This window comes from Dryobates pubescens, chromosome 3 (genome assembly GCF_014839835.1).
Source record: "Dryobates pubescens isolate bDryPub1 chromosome 3, bDryPub1.pri, whole genome shotgun sequence".
Lineage (NCBI taxonomy): Eukaryota > Metazoa > Chordata > Aves > Piciformes > Picidae > Dryobates > Dryobates pubescens.
In genome coordinates, this window is record NC_071614.1 from 41,640,418 (window position 1) to 41,665,869 (window position 25,452).

The window sequence follows — 25,452 nt, forward strand, 5'->3', positions numbered from 1 at the left end:
CTGCATTGTTAAATATACAGTTACACTGTGTTCTCATAGCCTTTTCATTCATACTAGACCCCCCTATTTTGGGGGGTCTAGTAGGACAATCTGGATACAGAGTAGGTTACGGAATCTTTTTTATGAGAAGTCACCGAGAAGAAGTTAGATAAAAACATGTCAAAGACAGCACAAGTACACTTTTGCTACACAGAGGCTGAGTTTGCTACAGCACCTCAGGGTCTACTCCCTGGACAAACAGTTGTAGGAAATGAAAAAGTAATCTATTAGTGCATGAATTATTTCAAACAAGACTGAAGAAAAGATATCTTAGGCTTTGTGATTTGCTACATTATACATGAGTGGGACCCACTGGAGGTGATAAGAATTGGGCACGGACAGAAAGAATTCTGTGTTGTGCAGAGGCTGGAAAGGCTTGAAGAAATTTGCTTGTCACTATGTATAAAGAAATTAACCAAGAATATGTCAAAATGTCTGATATAGTAACTTGCACAAAGATAGAAAATTAAGAAGTTGCTCTTTTGTGAGTCAGACAGGACAGCATCTCCTGCTCTGTCTTTTGTGTTCCTAAAAACTGAAACACTAACTCAAGGGTTCCCCCTGACATGTAAGAACAGAACATAATAAAATTGGTAACAAAATAAGTTAACAAAATAGTTTTGATTTTAGTAGGCAGAATTCCCTCACATTCAATACCTAGCAATTTTTCTTGTAACGAGGATGAAAGTTTTACACTTTATGTAAGAAGTAAGAAGTGAAAAATAAGATTACCCATGCTTAAAGAATAAGCAGATTTTTTCAGCATCAGAGCTGAGTGTTAAAGACATCCCATCTGACCTCTGGAGACAAGCATATTGCTGGCAGAAGGAAGAGAACTCCGGTGTTTTGGGGAGCTGCTCTAACCCAGCTATTTGCACTGACACACAGGCACGTGACATAAAGAACGGAACTGGGTTTGCATTATGACTTATCACAATCAATTTCCATACCTATAGTGATTAGAGAAATTAGGAAACTTAAGATTTCAGATGAATTCTGCTAAGCGAAGAACACCTTGTAAGCTCTCTGGTATGGTGTATAAAACACATGGTATCTTGAAAGACACATTATCCTTTTTGAGAAGTCACATTTCAATGTTAGGTGCTGTTTAGTTTCCAAGCATCTGTTTCTGTTATAGATTTTATGGATGTATAAAACTCCAGGATTTTTTGGTCTGAGCCCTGCCCGATTCCTTTCTCAGATTTTCCAGTTTCAGCTCATGTTGGGTATTTATTGCCTCCCTCTTGTAAAGCTGTCACCAATAAGGACTTGCCAGCACAGCAGTGGGCAGAAGGGACATCTGACAAGGACAACTGGGGTGCAGTGGCAGCGAGGGGATGTGGCCACACATCCTCCCACCTCCCACCTACGCAGCACTTGTGACATCCATACCACCAGTGGGAAAGGGTCCCTGACTTGTGGGCCATGATGCTTGGCAGGGATGCTAGGGAAGAAGAGATTACTGTGGTGCAGAGGCTTATGGTGCAAAACACTACTCACAAAGCAACTTACTTTCTAAAGCTGTAACTGTACAGCATTACAAGCAGTGGGCTTTAACAAAAGCAGAGTTTTGAAAGATCAAGATATGAACATTGTTTACTGCCAGAGTGAGTAGAGCTAGCATCACCTGACATAACAGAGTGATTGCTGGCAGCTGCCAAGCACACTTAAAATGATGCTGATTCTATAGAATGATTTATAGCTGATTATGTCTGCAAGAGGAGAACATACTTTCATACAGGCCCAAAGTAGTAATTAAATCATGTGAGAAATCAAATCTGAGCCATCAGTCATCCAACATTAGGAGGGAAAGAATATTAAACATCATAAACAACTTTTCAGTCTTTCAGCAGTGTGACACCTGAGGACAGTGACAGAAATTACATTAATTTTAGTAGGGAAAGAGATGCATCCACAAATACTGGCCTCAAGTAATGAAGTTTTAATGTAAACCTTCTTACACATTGCCTTGTGAATTATTTCCTAGTTCTTTACACCTTAGGATGTTCACAATATTACAAAGTTACAAATTATGCTGCAGTGTCCATGTTCCCATTAAGGCCTGAGGCATGATTAACGTTTTTAAATTCAGGCATATGGAATTAGAGCACCGGATATAACAGCTCATGGTGAACATTAAGAGTTATTGTTGTTACTCAATACCACAGTACTTTGTGCATGGTAAAATAAGGATTAGATTTTTCTATCACCCAGGATTATCCTCCACATATTTGTTGTTATAGTAAGCCAAATATATGAACCTAAATTTTATTGTACTGTAAAACTGTGATTGACAGAACTATAAAACAACCGGGGATCTCTGGAAGGCACTCAGACATCTTAGACGAGGTTTATCTGGGCCTTGTCCCATCCCATCCACATTACCCCTAAAGATGGGGGAGTTGCAGCCTGGCGAGGCAAACTGTTCCTGTGCTCTATTACTCTCACCTTTAAATTTTTAAGTTAATAAGTACTGTAATTTGTTAGCTTTTCAGTACTATGGAGCACATCACCCTCAGGCCGGGCAGCTGCCGACTTTACACTTGATGTCCCATCCCACTGGTGTACAGGGCCCACATTCCCTTACCCCAGTTAAAACAGGGAGGGCTAAATTACCGTCGCTGCCATTCAGAAACATCACCTTCTCCCTCAACATCACCTTCTCCCTCAAGGTGCTCACAGTTTATCCAAGTCACGATATGTGGCTGGGTCCGCACTAGGCAGTTACACCGCACCGGGCCTCGCCCTCTCTCCGCGCCTCTGCACCCATCATGCCATGATCTGATCACAGGGACACCGTTAGGGTAGCCCTCCGCCCCCGCCCCTCTGCCGCGGCCGGTAGCTGTCACCAGGCCCACGTGAGGCGCGCGCGCCCGCCCCGTGACGCCGGTTGCTATAGCGACGGGCAGGCACTCCAACCACCGCCGCGTCCGCGACGATCGCCGGCCCGGCCATGGCGGCAGAGGAAGAAGAGGGCGATGTGGAGTGGGTGGTGGACACCATAGCTGGTTTCTTGCGGGGACCAGCCTGGTCCATCCCCATTCTGGAGTTCATGGAGCAGAAATGCGAAGGTGAGCGGCAGAACTGGGCCTGGTAGGACCGAGGCGGCCTCCCTTCGGCCCTGCGGCAGGGCAACACGGGTCCCCCAGACCCACCGTGGATTGGCCTGTTCCCGCTCCCGGTGCGAGGGATGCGCATGCGCTGGAGTTATCAGACCGCTCCGGGGGCTGCTCGCCTGTCGTCCCGCCGCCGGCCGAGAGTGTGGGCCATGGCAGCGGCCTTAGCCCACGTCGCGGGGTTGAGGGGTTGCAGGACGGCGGGAGGCTCCCGGGCCGGGGAGCTCGCCAGACAGCGGACCCGGCTCCTTACCGCCGCTGCCGACACTGGTCAGGGATCTCCCTGTGCTGCATCGGGATCAGCCCCCGTGGTTCTGTGCAGACAGCGGGCACATCAGGCCGGTGTTCCTGACGGGCGCCGATCGGAAATGATCCTCGGGGAAGGCTCGTGAGGCTTTGCGCAGCCATGGCCCGCGCGTTCCCATCGTTAATAGGGAGGGAGGGAGGGCCTCCCTCGGACAGTAAGTCTGCCCTGAGCAAGGCGCCTCTCAGGATGTGGCAGTTTGCGTTCATTAGCTCATATGGGGGATTATGGCATGAGCTTACAGCATGACACCCGAACGAGTTCTTCGTTCTGCTGCGCATAATACCCTGACGTGGCCAGAAAGCACTTGGAGGCCTTTAACACATTTCAATCACTAAGTGGTTTCTTTACTTAGGAAACCATTAAAATTTCCATTTGGCTGGCAGGACAGGAGAGTAGAAGTTAAATTAATGCAATTTTGTGAGTTTTGACAGTTAGAAGATGAGAAACTGTAAATTAGTACCTCTCATAATATCACAGCATTAAAATGTCAACGGTTATCATGTCTCTTTTCTGTGTGGTTCTGTATGTGAGTTTAGCTGGAAAGCAGCTCTGTTACACTTCCTTTTCTTCCTCAAGACGTAACTGAGGGAATCAGAATAATTCGGTGGCTGAGCAAACTAGAAGTATAGGCAGTGGGAGCAGGGTAGGGATAGACCTCTAGCTCCATGTAAAAGTGCAGGAGAGCTATATAGGTGTAGGTATGTAACGAGGAAACCTCTGCAGCAGAGATTTGGCTAAATTAGTTCTGCTGCTTACAGAACAAATTTTCTGCTGCCAAAGAACACTTAGATACTTATGCTAGAAATATAATTACAATTTGGGTGAGTCTGAAAATATTGCCTAAGCCCTTTAGAAAGAAAGGAAGCTTTCCTTTGTAATTATTAGGGGGGGGGGGACAGCACATTTGAGAACTGATTGCCCATGATCCTGCATCCTGCAGACATTCCCCTGTGAGAAATATTAAAGGGTGTTGCCATAGACTAATTTAGGATTTCTGTGGCTGCTATGAATACAGTGTGTTCCTTTAGTATCACCTGACAGGATGTAGGACTCAATAATTTTAACTTTAAAATACAGAAGCCAAGAAACTAAGACTTCCAAATAAATAGGGGCTTAGTACCATCAAGCTCAAAGTAGGATTGTTCTTACTGTTAAAGCATTCTACCTGCTTGCCTTTACTCTTCCCTTTCTTCCATCCTGTTGTGGGTTCTAGCACAGCTTCTTTAATGGTTTGCTTCAGCAGGACTGTCATTTTCTTTTACTCTCATTCTTGTTAGGGTTGAGTAACAGGAAAAATACTTATTTCATATTCAGTGAAGCGGACACACCTCTGATTCAGATCACAGTTTCTAATCAAGTTGCTTCTCAGCTACCCTGCATCATTTCTGCCCTTCACAAGCTTTGCATGAGGCAAGATGATTGTGAGCACATACACCTCTCCCTAGTATATTGTGAAATGAGAAAGGTAGAGCTGCTGGACTTGTTACAGCCAGGAAGCAGTAGAGAAATTTAGACTAGAAGTTTTCTCTTGGGAAGGCTGCCCAAACTTCATTTTGGTTGTGAATTTCGGTCATCATGCAAAGGGTCTAGGTTTAGGAATCAGGAATTGATTATCCCTCTCTGGAGCAATGATGTGTCTTTAGAAGGTTGAGGGGAATTTACTGGCAGTAAGAAGATTTATGGAACCTCAGTAAATTTCCATGTAGTGTGAGGTAGGCTTATATGCTGGTTGCTTCCTGCCAGTTTGTTTCTACATAAGAAAACAGAGAAACAAAACAGAGAAATTGCTTGCAGTAAATGGTCTTCCAAAGTGTTGTTTGTGCTGTAGAGTGTTGTTGGACAACTCTCAAGATATTGAGGCAAAAAAAGAAAAGTCTAAGTAAGTGTTCCTGCAATGTTAGAGTTGATAAGAAGCGCAGTTAAATAAAGGTGAGGTTTTAGCTACAGATATATGTGCAATTTTCTTTGCTTTTCTATAAATGTACTGTGTTGATTTCATTGCTGGGGCTTGTACTGGGATATTTTGTCAGGACAGAATTATTTTCATTCACAAAAAAATTAATCTTTCAGCTTAACAAGAAAATTAGCAATAATTTGATTACTTGTCAATAATTTGTGATTCCTCAAAAATAGACTTTGAGTTTTGGTAACTGGTATGTAAGGAATTTATTTTAGAGCTATAGTTACTTAGGCCACATCCTTGCATTTCAATTTATAAACAGTCCTAGTGTTTTTTTATCTGTTCCTCTTTCCCCCTCTTTTTGGGGACTTGATTAATTTATCATGGCTTGATATTGAATTTCCTTTCACGTGGTTGTGAAATTGAAGTTAAATCCATGGTTTAATGTCAGAGGGCTTTTCAATTTTCTCCCTCATTCTCCCTCTTTTTGGGAACTTGATTAATTTCCTTTCATGTGGTTGTGAAACTGAAGTAAAATCCATGGTTTAGGTGAGAGGGCTTTTCAGTTAATTGAAACAACATTTGAACATAGATAAGAGGGCCAATGGCATCCTGGCCTGCATTAAGAACAGTGTGGCCAGCAGGAGCAGGGAGGTCATTCTGCCCCTGTACACTGCACTGGTTAGGCCACACCTCGAGTACTGTGTCCAGTTCTGGGCCCCTCAGTTTAGGAAGGATGTTGACTTGCTGGAGTGTGTCCAGAGAAGGGCAACAAAGTTGGTGAGGGGTTTGGAACACAAGCCCTATGAGGAAAGACTGAGGGAGCTGGGGTTGCTTAGCCTGGAGAAGGAGACTCAGGGGTGACCTTACCACTCTCTACAACTACCTGAAGGGAGGTTGTAGAGAGACGGATGTTGGTCTCTTCTCCCAGGCAGCCAGCACCAGAACAAGAGGACACAGTCTCAGGCTGCACCAGGGGAGGTTTAGGTTGGATGTGAGGAAGAAGTTCTATACAGAGAGAGTGATTGCCCATTGGAATGGGCTGCCTGGGGCGGTGGTGGAGTCGCCATCACTGGAGGTTTTCAGGAGGAGACTTGATGGGGTGCTTGGTGCCATGGGTTAGTTGTTTAGGTGGTGTTGGATTGGTTGATGGGTTGGACGCGATGATCTTCAAGGTCTCTTCCAACCCGGTTTATTCTATTCTATTCTATTCTATTCTATTCTATTCTATTCTATTCTATTCTATTCTATTCTATTCTATTCTATTCTATTCTATTCTATTCTATTTAAATATTGTTGCCTGTGACTCCCTTCCCTCCCAATTCAGAGCCATCCCATCAGTCAGTGAAGATGGGAGGTGGGGGGCCAGAGGTGGTGGAAGAAAGAGAAGAGTTTCCTCAGGTTTACTTAAGAGCTCATTTCTCTAAGGCTCAGACTAACAGGAAGAACTCAATGCTTACCCTGTTTGAAGGCTCCTAACAAAGATTTTAAATTTTAACATGAAAACTGAGTTTAACTCCCAGGATATCTGGATCCTCTAGCTTACCTTGATACTGGGGTTCTTCAGAGCTTTGTTCCTCTTGGGCAACCAAAGACACTGTGCCAGAGTCTTAAGGGAAATGAAGACTCTCTGATTTAGAAGCCCTGATTCAAGAAAATCCAAGGTCTCCTTTCAAAGTACTCCTTAATGCCACTTGACTCAAAGGAGATGCTGAATGCAGCTTGTGTTACATGGTGCTTCATTCTCTTTCTGTTCTGAGCCTGAGAACAGAGAGCAATTTGTGCAGGCTTTCCATTCTGCTTTTTGTGTTGTCCTGTGGCCAAGGAAGGAGAGGAGGACTTGGATGCATCCCCTTGACAGCGTGAGGCTAGCTGTTGGTATGGATACTGACTGAGAGTTAACTTCTCTGTGTTACTCTTCCCTCAGGTACCCAGAGCAGGAAGGAACAGTAGGGGGTTGAAAGGAACAGAGAAACAAAGACCAAGGTTGAGGTCTGCAAGAGCTGTGAGGGAGGTACCCCAAAGGGAAAGAGATGCAGAAGACAATAGAGGCAGTAAGTTGTCTTCACGCACTTGGGAGGGAGCATAGCTTGCATAGGAGCTGCAGTTTTGTAAGAGTAAAATTAACTTTTCCTACCACTTGAATTTATTCTTACATAATTTTAAAGCTTTTCATTTATTTTTAAAAATCTTCATTAAAAAATTGTCCCTTGTGCAAAAATTAAACAAAAGGCTAATGTTGGTTTTCCAGATTCTGTCATTTAAAAGCAAGTTTCCCTGTGTATTCAGAGAGCCTGCACTACTTGATTTTATTTCTGTCATTGCATTGCTCTAGGTTGTTAGAAAGTGATGCAAGTACTTTTTGGTTTAGGGACAGCCATCGTGCATTATCACCTCTCGTCAGGATTCAGAATGACATTGCCTCACGGCTGTCAGCTGGGAAATGATGCTTTCTAAAAGTCACTCCAAATCTGTGTGAAAGCTATACTAACTCAATGGGCATCAGTACCATTTTCCATCAGGTGTCACATATATGTCATTCACCAATTTAAACAGAATTGCCATTTTCAAAGTATACATATGAGAAATGACTTGTCCAACATACAGTGGCTAATCTGTAAGGGGATTGAGGAGGTCTTCTTTCTTAGCCTGTGCTCTGATTGCTAGATTTTACATTACCTTTGTTCATTGCTGACATGGAAAAGATGTAAATTAAACCCCACCAAATCCTAGTTTTCAGTTTCTTTTCTGCTGCTTCTGTCTATTCTGCAGTGTGGAGTTGATTAGATACTAGGAAAAATTTCTTTGCTGGAAGAGTGGTCAGGCATGGCAACAGGCTACCCAGGGAGGTGGAGGAATCACAGTCCCGGGAGGCGTTCAAAAAACGTGTTGCCATGGCACTTCAAGATGTGGTTTAATAGCCCTGGTGGTCTCTGATTTGTGCCTTAGAGGCTGATAAGACTGAAGGATAGGATGGATACCATCCAGAGGGAATGGAGAGGTGGGCTGAGGAGAATCTCATGAGATTCAGTAAGGCAAAATGCAAAGTCCTGCACCTAGATCGAGGTAATCCTCAATATCAATACAGGCTGGCAGAGGATGAGATTAAGAGCAGCCCTGCAGGAAAGGACTTGGGGCTAATGGTGGATGAGAAGCTGGACATGAGCCAGCAATGTGCACTTGCAGCCCAGAAGGCCAATGGCATCCTGGGATGCATCAAAAGAAGCATGGACAGCAGGTCAAGAGAAGTGATTCTGCCACTCTGCTCTGATGAGACCTCACATGGGGTGCTGCATGCAGCTCTGGGGCCTCCAACACAACCGAGACATGGATATGCTGGAGCAGGTCCTGAGGAGAGCTACAAAGATGGTCAGAGGGCTGGAGCACCTCTCCTATGAAGACAGGCTGAACGAATTGGGGCTGTTCAGCCTGGAGAAGAGAAGGGTCTGGGAAGACCTTATAATTGCATTTCAGTAAGTGAAGGGGACCTACAGGAAGGCTGGGAAAGGATTGTTTAGAAGGACTTGTAGTGATAGGTCATGGGGCAATAGTTTTAAACTGGAGCAGGGTAGATTTAGGTTGGACATAAGGAGGAAGTTCTTTACAATGAGAGGGGTAAAATACTGGAACAGGCTGCCCAGGGATGTGGTTGAGGTCTTATGCCTGGAGATATTCAAGGTCAAACTCGATGTGGCCCTGGCAGCCTGATCTAGTTGGAGGCGTCCCTGCTCTCTGCAGGGAGGTTGGACAAGATGACCAACCCTATGCAATCTGTGAATCTGTATTAGATTGACTGACAGTTGGACTTGATGATCTTAGAAGTCTTTTCTGTCTGAAACAATTCTATGGTTCTATGTTTTTTTCCAGTCAAGAGTTCTTAATACAAATTTATAGGACTATGAATAATATGGTGTATGCGATACAGATGCCCACTTTTGTCTAAATCAGGATATATATAACACAATTCACCTACAGTAGATCTCCTTTGTTGGGTTATCTGCTTTTATGCAGGCAGGGCCTTGATTTCTTGCATCACCTTGGCTTCTTGCTAAATGGATGACATTTGAATAAATTTGGTTTAAGTCAAATAAATGGAAAGAGAAATGCCCTGCTTTAAGTATGTTATCTGCTGTCTTAGAACAAGTTCACATGGAGGTTCATGTATTAAATTTTAGTTTTTTAAGTATGTATCAACTGGATCCTCAGCTTGCTTAGAAATCTGCTTCTGTTCTGAAGGTAAGTTTTCCCAGTATTAAATTTGGAATTTTAATTACATTAAATTACCAGAAGTACATGCTTAGCCTGAACATGTCATTATTACTATCATAATCAATCATCAGCTAGATTATCGTATGATTAAGTACATTACCCTGTAAAGGTTAATCTTTCTCTCCTAGGCATAAGTTAATTTGTGGTGTGTACACTAACTCAAAAATGTGTGTATATTTTGTTTACTTTCCACAGTTTTTGATGATGAAGAAGAAAGCAAGTTGTCTTACACAGAAATTTACCAGGAATACCAAGCTCTGGTGAGCATCATTCAATATTTGTGGTAGATTTCTAAGAAATAAAATTTAATGTTAATGTAGTGTTTCTAATTGTGTTATCTCTGTTATTTAGAATCTCCTGATACTGTCTAAGTGTTACTTAGAAATCCTTTGAGTCCTAGCTGTCATGGGCATTTATATGCTTAAACAGCAGATACATAGAAAAGAAAGTTTATCACACAGTATTATCTCTTACGCCGTCACATATTTTTCCACTAGCTAAAACACTTGACTTAAAAGCTTGATAATACTTGTATTTTCTGGCAAAGAGACAAACAGCACAATGTGTTGAGAACACTTGCATTTTGTTCACTAACAGTCCTGTGAATCTCTTTAATCAACTTTGTCAGAAAAAGCTACAGGAGGGTTTTGGACCATGCTTAAAATACCTCTAAACCAATGCATACAGATTACTGAAGTTTTGGGGTTTTTTTTGGTAACAAAGCTTGGTAATATTTGATGTTTAAAAGCACCAATTGAATAAATAGGAACCAATGTCCATTTTTGCTTTGACCCCAAAGGGGTTTCAGGCTTACAGACTAGCCAGGAGGCTGGGGAAAAAGTAGAGCAGTGGGACTGGAGAAACTACATTAAGTAGTAATCAAATATAGCAATAAAAATGCTTTTTAAAAACAGTTTGTAAAAGTAAATAAATCCTGATATATCAGGAAAATCAGTTGCACTAGCACAATAATTTTCCTTTGATTTATTAAAAAAAAATAGACTATTATGGAAAAAAAAGCATAGGATTCTTAGGGAAAAACTTCTTGGAAAGTAAGGTTTATATTTTCTTACAGGTTGAAAAATTACTAGAAGACTATCTTAAGGAAGTTGGAATCAATGAGGAGAAATTTCAAGAAGCTTTTTCATCTCCTCTTGCAAAGACACACACTTCACAGGTATATAGAATTAATTTTTACCTTTGTTTTCACTAATTCAGCAGAGTGAAGATGAAACTTGGAGAGGTTTTCTTGTTAAAGCTGTGATTTCTTTAAAAGAGATAATGTTTCTTTGACCAGAAAAATGTACCTGTTGAACATATCGACAGATATTTGTGTGGTGTCAGGTGCTTTTAGAGATTCACCTTTTATACTTAAAACTTGCTAAAATAAATCTCTCAACTTAGGGTGTTTCTGCCACCTTTATCTGCATAATTGCCAGCATTACAGTAGCCGTCAGTCTACTTACAGCAGCAGACAAAGGTTAAAACAAGACATTGTTCAGTAGGTCAAATAAATTGCAGTTTTAAACTTACACTGGGAAAGTCTCCAGGTTTTGTGGCAATGTTATGTAGACATGTTGATCTGAAAACATAAACTATCAAGTTCTTTTCTTCACTAGCTCAACTTGTGTGGCAGGAAGAAGTAGACAGGAGAATTAATTACAAAAAACATGCTTCACAGAATAGTAATCTTCACACAATTTCAAGCAGACTGAGATGTTTATGATTTCTCTACCTTTTTTAACTTTGTGCCTATCTTCCCCCACCAGGCCATTTTGCAAACAGTACTGGCAGCAGAAGATTTTAGACTGTTTAAAAAAATGATGGTACAGAAAAATATTGAAATGCAGTTGCAAGCTATTAGAATCATTAAAGAAAGAAATGGTAAGAAGTGGTAAATTTGGGGTTTCCTTTTTCATCTTTTAGTGTTGTTTTGATGACTCTGTAATCTGCTCATAAAGAATAGTTGTTTAGTTCCAGTTCAGCTTAATGGAAAACATTCAGCTGATTTTACTGGAATGGGGATTTCAATATTTAGTCCTGGGCTTGTATTCTCAATGACAGTTGTCTGTATTCCTTTTTAAACTAACAGATTTTTTTGTTTCTGTTTTCTTGTTTAATTTTTTTCTGTGAAACTTGACTGACTTGTTGTGTTAAAGAATTTTGGGGATAATTCTGAGTGTTGAAATAATTACCTCAGTGACCATATTGGTAGTTTGACTTAGGCTACTTACATAGCTGTACTGTGCAGTTCACACTGTGCAGTTGAATATGAAACACCCATATAGAAAGAAGTTATGGCCTTCATTGTGTTGATGCATACCTGCTTTTAAAGAAGAGAAAATAATTTACACCCGACTCCGCTGCTCTGTTGATGATTCCTCCAAGGATTTTCATCTACCCCTTTCTTTTTTCTCTGTCTTTAGTTTTACCCATCTTTACCTTCTTACTGCATGCATGTTTTTTTCAGGGAATAAATTTAAATTTCAAGTTTCACATAACAGCTGAGTTTGAAAATGGTTCAATCAGCCATGGCTGGATTGCAGTCTATAGGAAATCCCATACAATGGTCAACGCAGAGGATGATATAAAGCTTATGCTTTACCCTTAGATGTCAAAACTTTCATAGTTCAGAAAGCTTCGCCTTTAGGCTGCTAGCAACTTGATGGTCAAGGTCTAGAACCTTTTTGGAAACAGGTACAAAGAATTAGATGTTGGATTTGTGGTGTGTTTTTGTTGTTTCCTTTTATTCTTTCATTCTTTCTCCTCCCCACCCAAAGAATGATGCCAATTGGAGGACAAAATTTTCTTTAGAGAAATGCATAAACATTGCCTTTTTTTTTCCCTTCATAGGTGTATTGCCTGATTGTTTGACAGAGGGTTCTGATGTATTCAGTGAAATTGAACAAGAAGAAATGAAAATACTGAGGGAGGTTCTAAGGTAAAAAATTAACCAGTCCTACTTTGTTATTTTAAAATAGAAAAATAAAAGTATGTAGGGCCTAACTCTTTTAGCCTTTTCCAGTAAACTGTCTTCATCACACAGATGACATAAATGTTCTTGTCAGAGTCCTGCCTAAGAGAAAGTGAATGGTGCTAGGCATTGGCTGTGATCAGGAATATTTAGATCTTGGAGATCACTGCTCCACTTTACTCAACTGTCTTGGTGATGCATGGAATGATGTGTAACTTTAAAAGCACTGCAATTCCCATTTTCCCCTAAATCTCCAGGTAGACTTATAATTGCCTCTGGACAACGGGAATATACTTGCTGTAATCAAGTGTAATCATTCAAGGGAACATCCTAAGTATTAAAGTCTTGGAAAGGCGAATTCTGCTTTTTTTCTTTCTAAAACTTCCTTCTTAGTTGTGTTCAATGACTGTTGCTATCATCTAAGAAACCGTGTGAGGACTGGTATGACTTCTGCAGATGCTCCTCCACTTGCAGTTCACACATATGTAAACATACTCTTAAATAATAGCAGGTTAATCCATTCAGGTTATATTAAGTTACAATTTTTCATCTGATTTCTAGAATTCTTCCCTCTCTGTCTTTAAACTAGCAGATAAAACAAAGGATAGACAAGCCCTCAGAATTCTTACACACTTATTTTTTCACAAGGAGTCATAGACTGAGGGTGGTAGGTTCTGTATGTTTTTCATGTTTATTTGTTTCTATTAAGAGTGCATTTTTATATAAGTTAATGGAATATTTTGGACACTAACAAATCCACATTATTCCATAATAGTTTTGATAGTCCTCAAATATTTAAGCACTGCTAAATTTAACTACAAGTCAGTGATACTAAAGATGTCTGGAGTATTTATTCATATTTTGTGTTACAGGAAATCAAAGGAAGAATATGAAATAGAGCAAGAAAGGAAAAGGAATGAAGAAGTGAGTATCTTGCCTTTCCAGATGAATTATGCTGATGATTAAGAAATACTTGGATATCCCTGTCCTGGGTGTCAACTCTATCACTTCAAGGCAATGTGTACCATACTAAGCTAACAAAAGGTCTGTCATGAAGATCTTACTGACACTTCTTTTTGACACTTACTGACACTGCTCTGTTGTTTACAATTGGGTTTTTTTGGATGACACCAGAGCTGTACATGGTAATCATCAGTCATTTGGTGGAACTCACATGATATGCATTTTGCCTTAACCGTATCTGGATTCTGAAATCCTGTCAACCTTTCAGATCCAGGGAACATCTGAATTACTAGTACTGTCAAGATCAAAGGGACTTCGAAGTATAAGCTTCTTAAAGATTACAGCATTCATAATCCTTCAGGAATTTTAAGGATCACTTCATAGATGATGTAGTTATTAATTAAGTCTGCACAATATTGCTAGAACATAATCACCAGAAAGCAGAAATCCTCTGCAAGTTAGACCATTGCTTGGTTTCCATCAGAGTAGAGCATTCGGAAAGGCAACTAAATGTAAATGGAGGCTAGCATTCAGCAACTTAGAAACGAGCTGAAATTAACTACAGTGGAAACACAGCTGTAAATAAAGCTCCCTTTGACTGGGAAAACAGATGAAAAATAGCTGGATATCTGTTTGAAAAGGGAATCGCTCTTCAGTTCTTTCCTGTCATTAATAAGTTGAGCATACCTAATTTGGCAAGAGAAAACACTGCTTCAGCCTGAACTGTAACAAAGTAAACCACCTGGAGACTAAATGTAGATACTACAGAGGTTGGCACTATTTCCAGCCCTACTCCTGACTTCAAGTGATAGCTGTGCTATTGAATCCAAGTCTGAAACAGTTGGGGTACTCTTCCAAATGAAACCTCTCTCCTAGTGTCTTATGTAGACAAAGGGTAAACAAACTCTTCTTTCCCATATTACAATGTTAGATTCCAGGAAATGAGTCACCTGTTCTACCAGATTTCTTGCAAAATAACTGAGAAATGCAAGGTTTGGCTCATTTGAAGAAGTTGAGTTGTATTTAGATGCATGCTTATCCAAATCTTTATAGACCAGCCAAGAGTACCAATATTCCTGATAAACAAGCCAGATTACAAAGGCCTCAAGTCAAGTTCACCTTTCTGAACTTGTGTCAAAGACAGTTCTTATGGGAGTACTTGAAAGAGAGGCAAATGTTGATTTTACCAAATAGTTCCAACAAGAGTTCTGGACTCTGAGACAGGCAGACATCAGGATCTTACCCTTAATGTGACAGTTCTGTTGCTGCATTGTATTTTGTTTGTGGACAGACATCTGCTTGAAAGCCATAGGCAAAGTGTGACCAAAAAAAAATCTGCATTATATATATTTGTAGCTAGGAAACAAAATACCTGTTTACCTAATACTCTAAATTCTGACTGTTGATTAGGGAGCAGGTTTTGAACTAAAATAACAAATGGTGGCTTATGACTATAAGCCAGTAAGAACCTTCCAATTAGTAAACCAAAGTAAGTAGTTTGCTTTTTTGTCAGTTTGACAATGCAGTGTATAAACACCACAATTTTAACTGAAAGTTCTTCTGGGAGCTTGCTTTGTGCTGACAGTTTAATGCCTGCAGTAAAGTGCCAAGAAATGTAAGGCTTGGCTTTGTTTGTTTTTAAATTTAAGGCACATGCGAGATGTAAATCACCAGATGTTACCTACAGTTTTCCAGGAGATCTGAGAGAAGCTGGAAAAGTCAAGGAAGCCACTGAGACAGCTGATGCTTCTGGAGAAACTACAAAACTTCCATTAGGTAATTTTTCTTGGAAATTTCAATGCCTGAGTGTGCAGTAGGATACTGTTTTCATGTTATTGAAGAGTCCCATTCATCTCAAGATTGTAGGAAGATGGATAAGTCTGCAAGTAAACCATCTCAGCCTTGAAGTTAGCCCTGTTTTGAGCAAGGTGTTTGCTCTGCAGGAATGTCCTGCAACCTGAGTTGGTTTATTATTTAGTCATATAAGTTGTCTCCAATTGGAGGAGAAATACAGGAGTCTTAACAACAGTTTTCATCTCTCTCTTTATTGTACTTATGCTGTCATTACTGTTAAGAACAGTATCCTTCCTGTAAGCAGCTATGAATCATTCACTTCAAAACTTATGCTTTCTCTCCCTGTGTGTGGCCATCAGAGATTTAATTTATGATTGTACAACATTTCACAGTATCACTAAGGTTGGAAGAGACCTCAAAGATCATCGAGTCCAACCTGTCACCACAGACCTCATGATTAGACCATGGCACCAAATGCCATGTCCAACTCCCTCTTGAAGACCTCCAGGGATGGTGACTCCACCACCTCCCTGGGCAGCCCATTCCAATGACGAACGACTCGCTCAGTGAAGAACTTTCTCCTCACCTTGAGCCTAAACTTCCCCTGGTGCAGCTTGAGACTGTGTCCCCTTGGTCATGAGACCAATCCCTTCCTGGCTACAACCACCTTTCAGGTAGTTGTAGAGAGCAATGAGGTGACCCGTGAGCCTCCTCTTCTCCAGGTTAAACAATCCCAGCTCCCTCAGCCTCTCTTCACAGGGCTTGTGCTCAAGGCCTCTCCCCAGCCTTGTTGCCCTTCTCTGGACACGTTCAAGTGTCTCGATGTCCTTCTTAAACTGAGGGGCCCAGAACTGGACACAGTACTCAAGGTGCGGCCTAACCAATGCAGAGTCCAGGGGCACAATGACTTCCCTGCTCCTGCTGGCCACACTATTCCTAATGCAGGCCAGGATGCCATTGGCCCTCTTGGCCACCTGGGCACACTGCTGGCTCATGTTTAGGCAGCTGTCAATCAGCACCCCCCAGGTCCCTCTCTGTTTGGGAGCTCTCCAGCCACTCTGACCCCAGCCTGTAGCTCTGCATGGGGTTGCCGTGGCCAAAGTGCAGCACCTGGCACTTGGACTTGTTAAATGCCATCCCATTAGACTCTGCCCATCTGTCCAGTCGGTCGAGGTCCCTCTGCAGAGCCTTTCTGCCCTCTAACTGACCAACATCTGCTCCTATTTGTTGACAGCAATCAAATATTTCTGCAGGAACCAGCCTTAAACTGTTAAAATTCATTTAAGCCAAATCATCAGACCACCAAACTGAATTGTTTTGCCTTTGGTTCAGATTTTTGTTTAATTGTTTCAATTTTACCTTTTTGGTTTTGAGTGGGATTTTGGCATGTCCTGGTTTGAGGCTGAACAGATCCTCTCTTGCCCCTGAGAGGGCCAAAAGAATAATGCTCACACAAATGGATTGCAAAAGTGATGTAAAGTTCAAATGGAAAGCAGAAAGTGTTTTACAGGAGTTACAAGCATAGTGACAAAAGAATCTCAAAGTGTACAGAGTCCCCTATAGCACACCCAAAGGCCTCCCAACACTTCCCTTCTCCCCACTTGAGGGTGTATCCAAAAACCACCAGGGCTCGCTCTTCTGTCCCCACTGCTAGGCTAGTGTCAGGCTGGCCACGACTGAGACTGCTACCCTCCTTGTCCTGGCATTAGGCCTAGCCAGGCCTAAGAGGCCTTCAGATACTCTTCTACCATTACGCGATAGGGAGCATCTCCCATGAGAACAGAGAGGGGCGACAGAAAGAGAATGACTTTGCAGATGGATTTATAGGGTGCAGGATATTATGGGTTTGAAATACACTGTTTCCTGTGTCCACCTGGTTGGGTTGGACACTCAGGACACTGGAGGTGTAACTTATATGGCAGGAACAGGAGACACCCAGCCTAAACTGCCACATGGCACTTGCCAACCTAATTACCAAAGAGACCTCTTTTAAATAGTCTTGAACTTCACCCAAGTTATGTAGCGAAAATTGTGTGAATTGTTTTGTAGGTTATAATTTTCTGGAGAGCATGAGCAAGCCAGTGCTTTTACAGAGAGGAGAAAAAAAGGAATTGCTGGTTGTGATAGAGGTGCTCTTGGAATGTTTGTGCTGCAGCACCAGCACAAAGGTGCTGACCTGTTTAGGACGTGTGTATGCATGCACCCATGCATCTATGTGTATCAGTATACATGGGTAATCTTCCAAAACAGGCTGCATCTCAGGGGGATCTGCTGTCTTAGGAGTTTGCAAAAAAATTGTAACTTGATGTTCTAAAATCACCTCCAAATACATAATTCCAACTTGGGGAAATAATAATCTGCACTTGTCCCTACTTGTATTTTTCCTGTGTCTTGTCTCTGTATGCATTCACATTGGAAGCTTTCATATCACAGACACCTGAGCTGGATGCTTTTCATTTTGGTCATACCTTTGGAACATACTTGGTCCTTGTTTTTCCATTTGATGGCAGTTGAGAGATGAAGTGGTTGTAGGACCCTCTGTGTTAATTTCAACTGAGTTATTGTGTTTTATATCAGGAAACTTAAAGAACAAATGGGTGTCACTGACCTTTTAAATATCATCTTCTTCCCCCCCTTTAGACTTCTTTCTTTCTGCTGAGGGTTCATTATGTCTGTTCAAACTCTTCTCTCCCTCTCACACTTGGAAGTATGCAGAAAGCCTGTAGAAAGCCTTGCAGTCTTCTCCTAGCCTGCTTTTACTCTTATTTTTGCATAATAGTGCCACCTTGCAAAAGCACCACTAAACTCTGACTGTCCTGCTGCAACCCATAGGGTTGCCATTACTGAGGAACAGGACAGCTCACCTTTCCTTGGAGGAACCCCATTCCTAGAGAGTTTTCAGCTGCCTTAGCAGCATGGTCTTTGCATGAACCACTTCTCAGAGTCAGGAAGTGGAAGAAGTTTTTCCTTTGTTTTTCATTCCCTGCAGTCTGATATATGTTCCTTTTCCTTCAGATACATGGCCGTTTGATTACCTTGCAATGCTTTTCCTTCGCCGTGAGACCACATAACCAGATTTAATGGCAGTTGCCTCAATTCTCTTAATGTCACCTTGGTCAACTCCTTACAAATAGTGTGTAGACCAGACTTTGCAAAGCTATTCCTTCTGTGCTTTGACCACCCAACTTGTCTCAGTATAGAGATCAGAAAGGGAAATGTCATAGTAAAGGTTGTTCTTAACACCTTGGAGTGCAAGGGTCTTTCCAGCATTCTTGGAGAACGCTTCCCTGTCTTGATACCTTCAGGACAACTGCTTCAAAAGCTTCACTTGTGTTCACACCAAGCTGTGTGTGTCACCTGGATAAGAAAGACACAGCACCTGGAGTGATCCTGGGTGCTTATATTTTGAGGAGATTCTGAAGTCCACATAGAAGAGATTGCTGCTTAGTCACCCACATCATGAATGTACGTATAGACAAGTTCTCGAAGGCGAAGAATCCATTCTTTGAGACGCACTGTGGTTGTACATTCACTGCCCACTCTCCTTTCCTTCTCAGCATCTTTTCAGGTTTGTGGGTTAAGTGACACTGAGGATCTTATGATCACATCCTACAGGTACTGCTCAGACACAAACACCTCCAGCTTTAGTGTTTGTAATATGGAGAGCAGCAGTGTTAAGTTTACATACACACAACACAGTTCAAAGAACTGCTTTCCGGTAAGTAACTAATCATCATGTTTGTGATGGCGTAGGTATTTGGCATGCAGTGTGGGGGCTTTGGTTTCATTTTCCCTCTGCTTTTCAGTCAGACAGCTCTGTGAGGATATTTTCTACTCTGACCTCTCACAGTGCTTCTAATAACTTTTATCCATCACAAAAAGATACTCTTTGGAGCATCAAGGCTTCCAGCAGACATACTTCTGTGAAATGCAAATTCTTCAACTTGACCTTTGTTTTATATTTCTGTTCTGGTTTGTTTCCTGTATTTTGAAGAATATTTCCTCTCCTTTCCATAAGCGTGTCTTGTAATTTTCTGTACTAAAAGCAAGAAGCAATTTTGAAGACCTAAATATAAATTACTTCCTCTAACTTAAACAATTGAGTAGTGTTCACCCTGCACTAGGGTTGGTGGAGCTTATCTTTGCCATCTGTCCAGTGGAAACCAAGGGAGTACTTGTACCTTCATACTCATGCAAGTTACTTCTCAGCATTACAGCAGGAATCCATAGTTCAGAACTGAAGAGTTATCAGTTACAATGTTACTTGTGGATCTTATAGATACAGACTCTGACTGAACACATTAAAATTCCAATTCCATTGCCTGGATTCTTGCAACTATATGGATATTTTCGGGTGTATTTTAACCAGTCAGTAAATGTCTTCATTCCTGATAGAAGTATAGTAGGAACAGCAACTTACCCGGAAATAGCTGTAGGTCAAGTCAAGAGAAGTCTTAGTAAAGCTCTGAAAACATAGGGTGCTCTACAGTCTGTCAACTGAAGAAGTTTTGATTCTCATGTCAGTAACTCTGATACCATCTCAGATGCCATGGTGTTCAGTGGGATGAAAGGCAAAACACACCTTGGTACCTGCAGAGATCAGAAAGGCACACCAGAGTCACTTTTCTGGGTCAGCACAGGCAGCATTTGTCCAAGAAAAAAAGCAGGTGGTGAACAGGGTAGCATGCCTGTTGTACAGGGCCTGATAGGGAGCTGCCCAAGCCTGGTTTGCACCACAGCCACACAGAGCTCCCCTAGCACCACCAGCCAGCCCATCTGGGGCTCTCTGCCATGCCAGACTCAGAAACCTGGTGGCTTCGCACTGTATCTTCATGCTGGGCAAGGTGAGTTCTGAAAAGGATTAACTGAGCTGTGCCAGCGTAATGCTTTGCATCTCTTGAGCTTCACTTACTCCATCTCCCATTCATTTTAATACAGTATTTTCTGATTTGTTTCCGTGAAGCTAAAAGCTGGACACTTGCAGTTGGCTGAAATGCAACTCAGAAGCTGCTGATTACTGTCTCAGCTTGCGAAGACAGAAACTGGAAGTATGACCTGATTGTGGAACAGTGAATATGAAATTTACAAGCGTTTGGCAGTAATTCACAATTCATTGCAATAGAAGTACTACTGATGATGTAAAGCATTATTTGATGGCTTTCATAGTACAAATACAGTACCTATGTTTTTTAAAAGAATGTTGTATTAGTAAAAAGAAATGTGATAATTTCTTTTTCTGTTTTGTCAGAAGAGATATTGGGAGAAATGATTATTTTTATTTGATATATTCTAATTATTTTCTCTGTAAAATTGATGTTCAGAGCAACCTTGGAAACCTGTGAGGGAAGACTTAGAACCATTACGCCCATTAAGGAAAGGACCAGAAAACTTACCTCATCTGTCTTGCACCAAAGGGAAAGAGGACACTAAGAAAAGGTCAGCTGGAAAGTGTTCAGAAAACACAGCACAAAAAGCTGGGACAGGAGGACCGGTAAGTGTAAAGCCAACAACCACCACCTCCAAATACAGAGCTAGAATGCAAAAAGATAAGATTACATTTAAATAGTCTTTTCTATTATTGTAATCATGTGGGTTTGTGTTTTAACCAGCATACAAACATTGTTGTATGGTACTCACCTTGAATAAAGTTCAGCTCATCATTCTGTACTTAGAATGGAATTCACCATTCAGTCTTTGTCCTGTGATAATTTCTTAGCAGACAGCTCTGGCTTCAAGCTTCAACTTGGATTTTTTTCAGCTAGTGATTTTGGAGGCAAGCAAGATGTAAATGTTTTTATTTCACATAGCATGCATCCTGAAAACTAATTTTAAAATATCATCTAGAATTTATCAGAAGTTGAAGAACAGCAGCTGAAGCAACGAGAGGATTACCTAAAGAAAAAACGAGATATGCTGATGGCTACAAAGAAGGAGTCGAGAAGTAACGTACTGTTACCAGCAGACATGGAGCAGAAAGAGGAGGAATCATTTCCTAAAGAGGTGAAGGATTCAAACTTTAATCATCCTGACTACTTCCTAAAAAGCACAGCTGATTTCAGTGATGTCAGTGCTGCTGCTGAGTGTTGTAACACGATAAACAACAAATGGGGGAAGTAGCAAGCATGTATTTTCAGTAGGCTAGAGCTATTAGTGAGTATTATTGTTTTGCTTCAGCATCACTAACTCGTAACGACTATGAACAGCTAAAATACTGGGTTTGTCTTGATCTGTGAGCTCTTTGGACATCCTTTAATCTCCAGCTGAAATGTGGAAAAGTACTTTTCTTTTGCAAAGTCTTATTTTAGAGAGGTAACAGCTTTGCTCTGTTATTTTGCTCTCTTCTGAGAGTTTTGTGCCTATTGCAAATGAAGAAATTACTGATTTCTACCCAACAGCCACGGGAGTAGAAGCGATGTGCTGATGAAACCTTTTGGAAAGACAAGGCACTCTGAAGGGTGGAGGCTACTCTCATCTACAAAGTGCCTTCCCACAAAAAAAATGTCTGTGGAAGGGTTGCATGTGGGACAGCAGAATGGGGTGTTGGGGCTTGTGTTGTCTAAAAGTTGTGGTGGTTAATCCACTGAGTAACTTAAAGTGTCCCTGAACAGAGAACAGTCCTTGATTTAAAACAAGTGCTGAAAATCCTTTTACCATGGGGATGATGGAAAATATACACTTTGGGGAAAAAAAGTAGTAAATCTTGGAGAAAGTACAGACATAAAAATACCTAGAATGCTATGACAGAAGAAATCCCTACAAATAGAGGTCTTTATGAGGAAAAAAAAACCACACCAAAAGCAACATTAACAAAAAAAGTTTATCACAATGCAATCTGCCCCAAACGGTCTGATCTACATTGCTATGAAAAGAAATGCCTGAAAGTGCTCAACACAACAGAGGAAATTACTGGAAGCCTGTAAAGCCCACACATACATGATGCAATAGCGTCGCTGGTTTTTTAACTAGAAGTCATTATTCTTTACAGAGCGCAAACTTAAGACCCAGGACCTTCTCCTGTTGCCTGGGATCCAATGGTCAACAAAAGGAGCAGTAATCATTTTGAAAAATCCTTCTGGAGAGAAGGTGATTTTGAAGGACTGCTCTCCAAGGAGGCTCTTGCATCTGGTTAGCAGTCAGAACACCCACCTGGAAAACTATGTGTTAATTACAGTGCTTTTTTCATTTTCATTTTAGGAAATGTCAGAGGAGAAGCAAAGATTGCTACAGAAGAGAAAAATGCTTGCAGAAAAACTGAAAGAAGAAGTTATTAACAAGCGGTAGTTTCAAGCAGCTCATTACAGACCCTAAGAACACAGAATCATAGAACTGTTTTGGCTGGAGAAGACCTTTAAGGTCATCAAGTCCAACCATTCTCTAACTCTACCAAGTCTGGTGCTAAACTCTCCCTCAGCACCATATCTAAACATCTTTCAAAGACCTCCAAGGATGTGGATTCAACCAGCTCCCTAGGGAGCCTGCTCCAGTCTTTGAGAACCCTTTCAGTCAAGAAGTTTCTTCTAATACCCAACATAAACCTCTCCCATGGTGCAACTTGAGGCCATTTACTCTTGTCCTATCACTTGTTACTGGAGAGAAGAGACCAACACTCACCGCACTCCAGCCTCCTTTCAGGAAGTTACAGAGGGTGAGAAGGTCTCCCCCTCAGCCTCCTTTAGTCCAGACTAAACAACCCCAGTTCTCTCAGCCAGTTCTCAGAAGACTTGTACTCCAGACCCTTCACCAGCTTCACTGCTCTTCTCTGGACCTGCTCCAGCACCGCAATGTCTTTCTTGGAGTGATGGCCCCAAAACTGAATGCAGTGCTCAAGGTGTGGCCCTTACCAGCGCCGAGTACAGGGGGACAATCACTTCTCTGGGCTTGCTGATCACATTGGTCCTGATACAGGCAAGGATGCTGTTGGCCTTCTTGGGCACACAGTGGCTTGTGTTCAGCCAACTGTCCATTAGCACCTCCAGGTCTTTCTTTGCTGGGCAGTTTTCCAGCCACTCAAGCCTGTAGCATTGCATGGGGTTGTGACCCAAATGCAGGACCCAGCTTTACTGAAGTCCAACTAAACAACATCCACAGTTCCTTCCCTCATCCAGTAAGTGGGTCACTTGTCATAGGAGGTCAGGAAATCACAGTTATTTTTAGAAAACAAAATTATCATCAATAATTTGGATTAGTTTTAATACTTTTAGACAAGAAACATGGTACTTCAAATATTTAAAGCTACATTGAAATATACTAAACCCACTCAGTTTCCAGAAGACTGGAACCTCACTGACTTGCACTAGAATGTGTTCAGCAATGAGGCCATTTCACATCACTGCAGCACATAAAGATTGTCTACACTACTGTGCAGAAGAAAAGCAGACACTGAGATTTGGTGAAATAATTCCTAGGTGAACAGTTCTGAATGTTAACTTTTAGTTTTGAACCTAGAACTTTGTTCATTAGAATATTATAAATGAATGTTTTTCAGCAGCACAGCACTAATAAAATCTAACTTCCCAAGGGGGTGCAACTACAACCATCTTACTTTTGAACAACAAGCAGCACAGCTTTTGATGTAGAGACATTGGATTATGTTGTTTTACTTACTTTTGGGGCGGTTCACCAGTCTTAAGGGCCATTTTTGCTGTAAGTATGTTTTTGACAGTCTTAAAGCAGAGAGAGGCTGGTCTTTCCACCACATTAGTGCACAGCTGACTGCACCAGTAAGTGGCAGTAGAAGGAATGACCCAAGCCATTTGGGTTTCATGTAACTTTTTATTAAAATAGCATTTATAACTGATACATGTTGGCAGATGTTCTTTTCCAAAAGAGCAGTAGTGGAAAGGACCCCAGGCACAGGAATATGGCTGCTCACTCCAGGACCCTGGCAGCACCCACCAGGTCAGACTGGGAAACAGCTTTGATAGGGGCGATGCCCCATGGTGACAAAAGCTGGTATCTCCTTCTACAGGGATTTGAGTTTATTTAAAATGGGACAGCTAATGCTAGTTTACAGTCTTTTTCTAGCAACTATAAAAATTTGTGACATTCTCGGTTTTGCTGTAAAAAACACCCCTCAGGTTGGTCTGACTGTATTTTTAAAGCTCCTGACAGTACTTCCAGGAAGAGTTGAGGTGGTGGGGAACAGAGTAAGGACTCGCATGCTTCAGTCGGAGACCCTCAGAGGACTTGTTTTGGGTAGCCATTAACCAGGACAACTTGGGTCCACAGACCAGGCAATGCAGTTTTTCAGCCTCAGGTTAGTAAAGGCACACAGAGTGTAACTGCTGCTCAAGTAGCATCTGTGGTGCTGGAGGAAGTTAATCATTGTTACTGATGGAGAGAAAAGAGCCATCAGGAAGAAAACCAGATGACTGACAGCAGGATGATGAAGACACTGCACCTGCACTTTCCCAGCAAGCTCTTCCTCGGATCCCAATGTTCAGAGACGAAAGAGCATCCCAGCATACAGGTGAGAGTCCCATTCTCAGTCGCCTGGAGCAGATGAAGAGCAATACCATTGTCCCCAGGTCCACAAACATCAACTGCCATCTGTCAGAAGGCTTGTGCCTAGCTTATGTGGCAGGAAGGACTCGCACATCCCCTCTGGGATTCCATCTAGCTGTATAGAGCTACTTTAAAACTGCATGGACAACTAATCTTAAAAAACACTCTAAGATGGCCACATTTAGAATTCTGAGTTAACTTGCCATGTACAACAAATCAAACCAAAGCAGTAATTATGGAATTACAGGGTCACATTTTAATTCCTGAATTGTACAGTTCAGCATTAATATCACCACATGTATACAAATGGTGTAAAACAAGTACAGTGGTACTTTTAATACAAAATAAACTTCTGTTTTATGGAAAAAAAACGAACTATACTTCATATCTACACAGACAGCCCATCTTTTTCCAAACAATAGCTAAATTAAAAGTAACTACAAAAAAAAAATCTCCAAAACAGAGAAACTGCTTCAGTTCAACCTATTCCAGGAGAAATGGACCCATAACACCTATTACAAGAGTGATCTATGTGGTGGATTGCAGCTGGTTTCATATTGTAACATTTCTGACACATTAATTTCCT

General features: G+C 41.5%; 1 protein-coding gene across 1 annotated transcript; it reads left to right on the plus strand.

The window, feature by feature from the left end:
- Positions 1 to 2,947: 2,947 nt before the first annotated feature.
- CFAP36 (cilia and flagella associated protein 36) lies at positions 2,948 to 23,499 on the plus strand. Its single transcript, XM_009902055.2, has 10 exons — positions 2,948 to 3,110; positions 9,827 to 9,891; positions 10,707 to 10,808; positions 11,401 to 11,515; positions 12,485 to 12,572; positions 13,478 to 13,529; positions 15,218 to 15,344; positions 20,684 to 20,853; positions 21,207 to 21,362; positions 22,557 to 23,499. Exons 1-10 carry the CDS (start codon positions 2,993 to 2,995, stop codon positions 22,641 to 22,643), a joined length of 1,080 nt encoding a protein of 359 aa, XP_009900357.2. The 5' UTR covers positions 2,948 to 2,992; the 3' UTR covers positions 22,644 to 23,499.
- Positions 23,500 to 25,452: the final 1,953 nt, after the last annotated feature.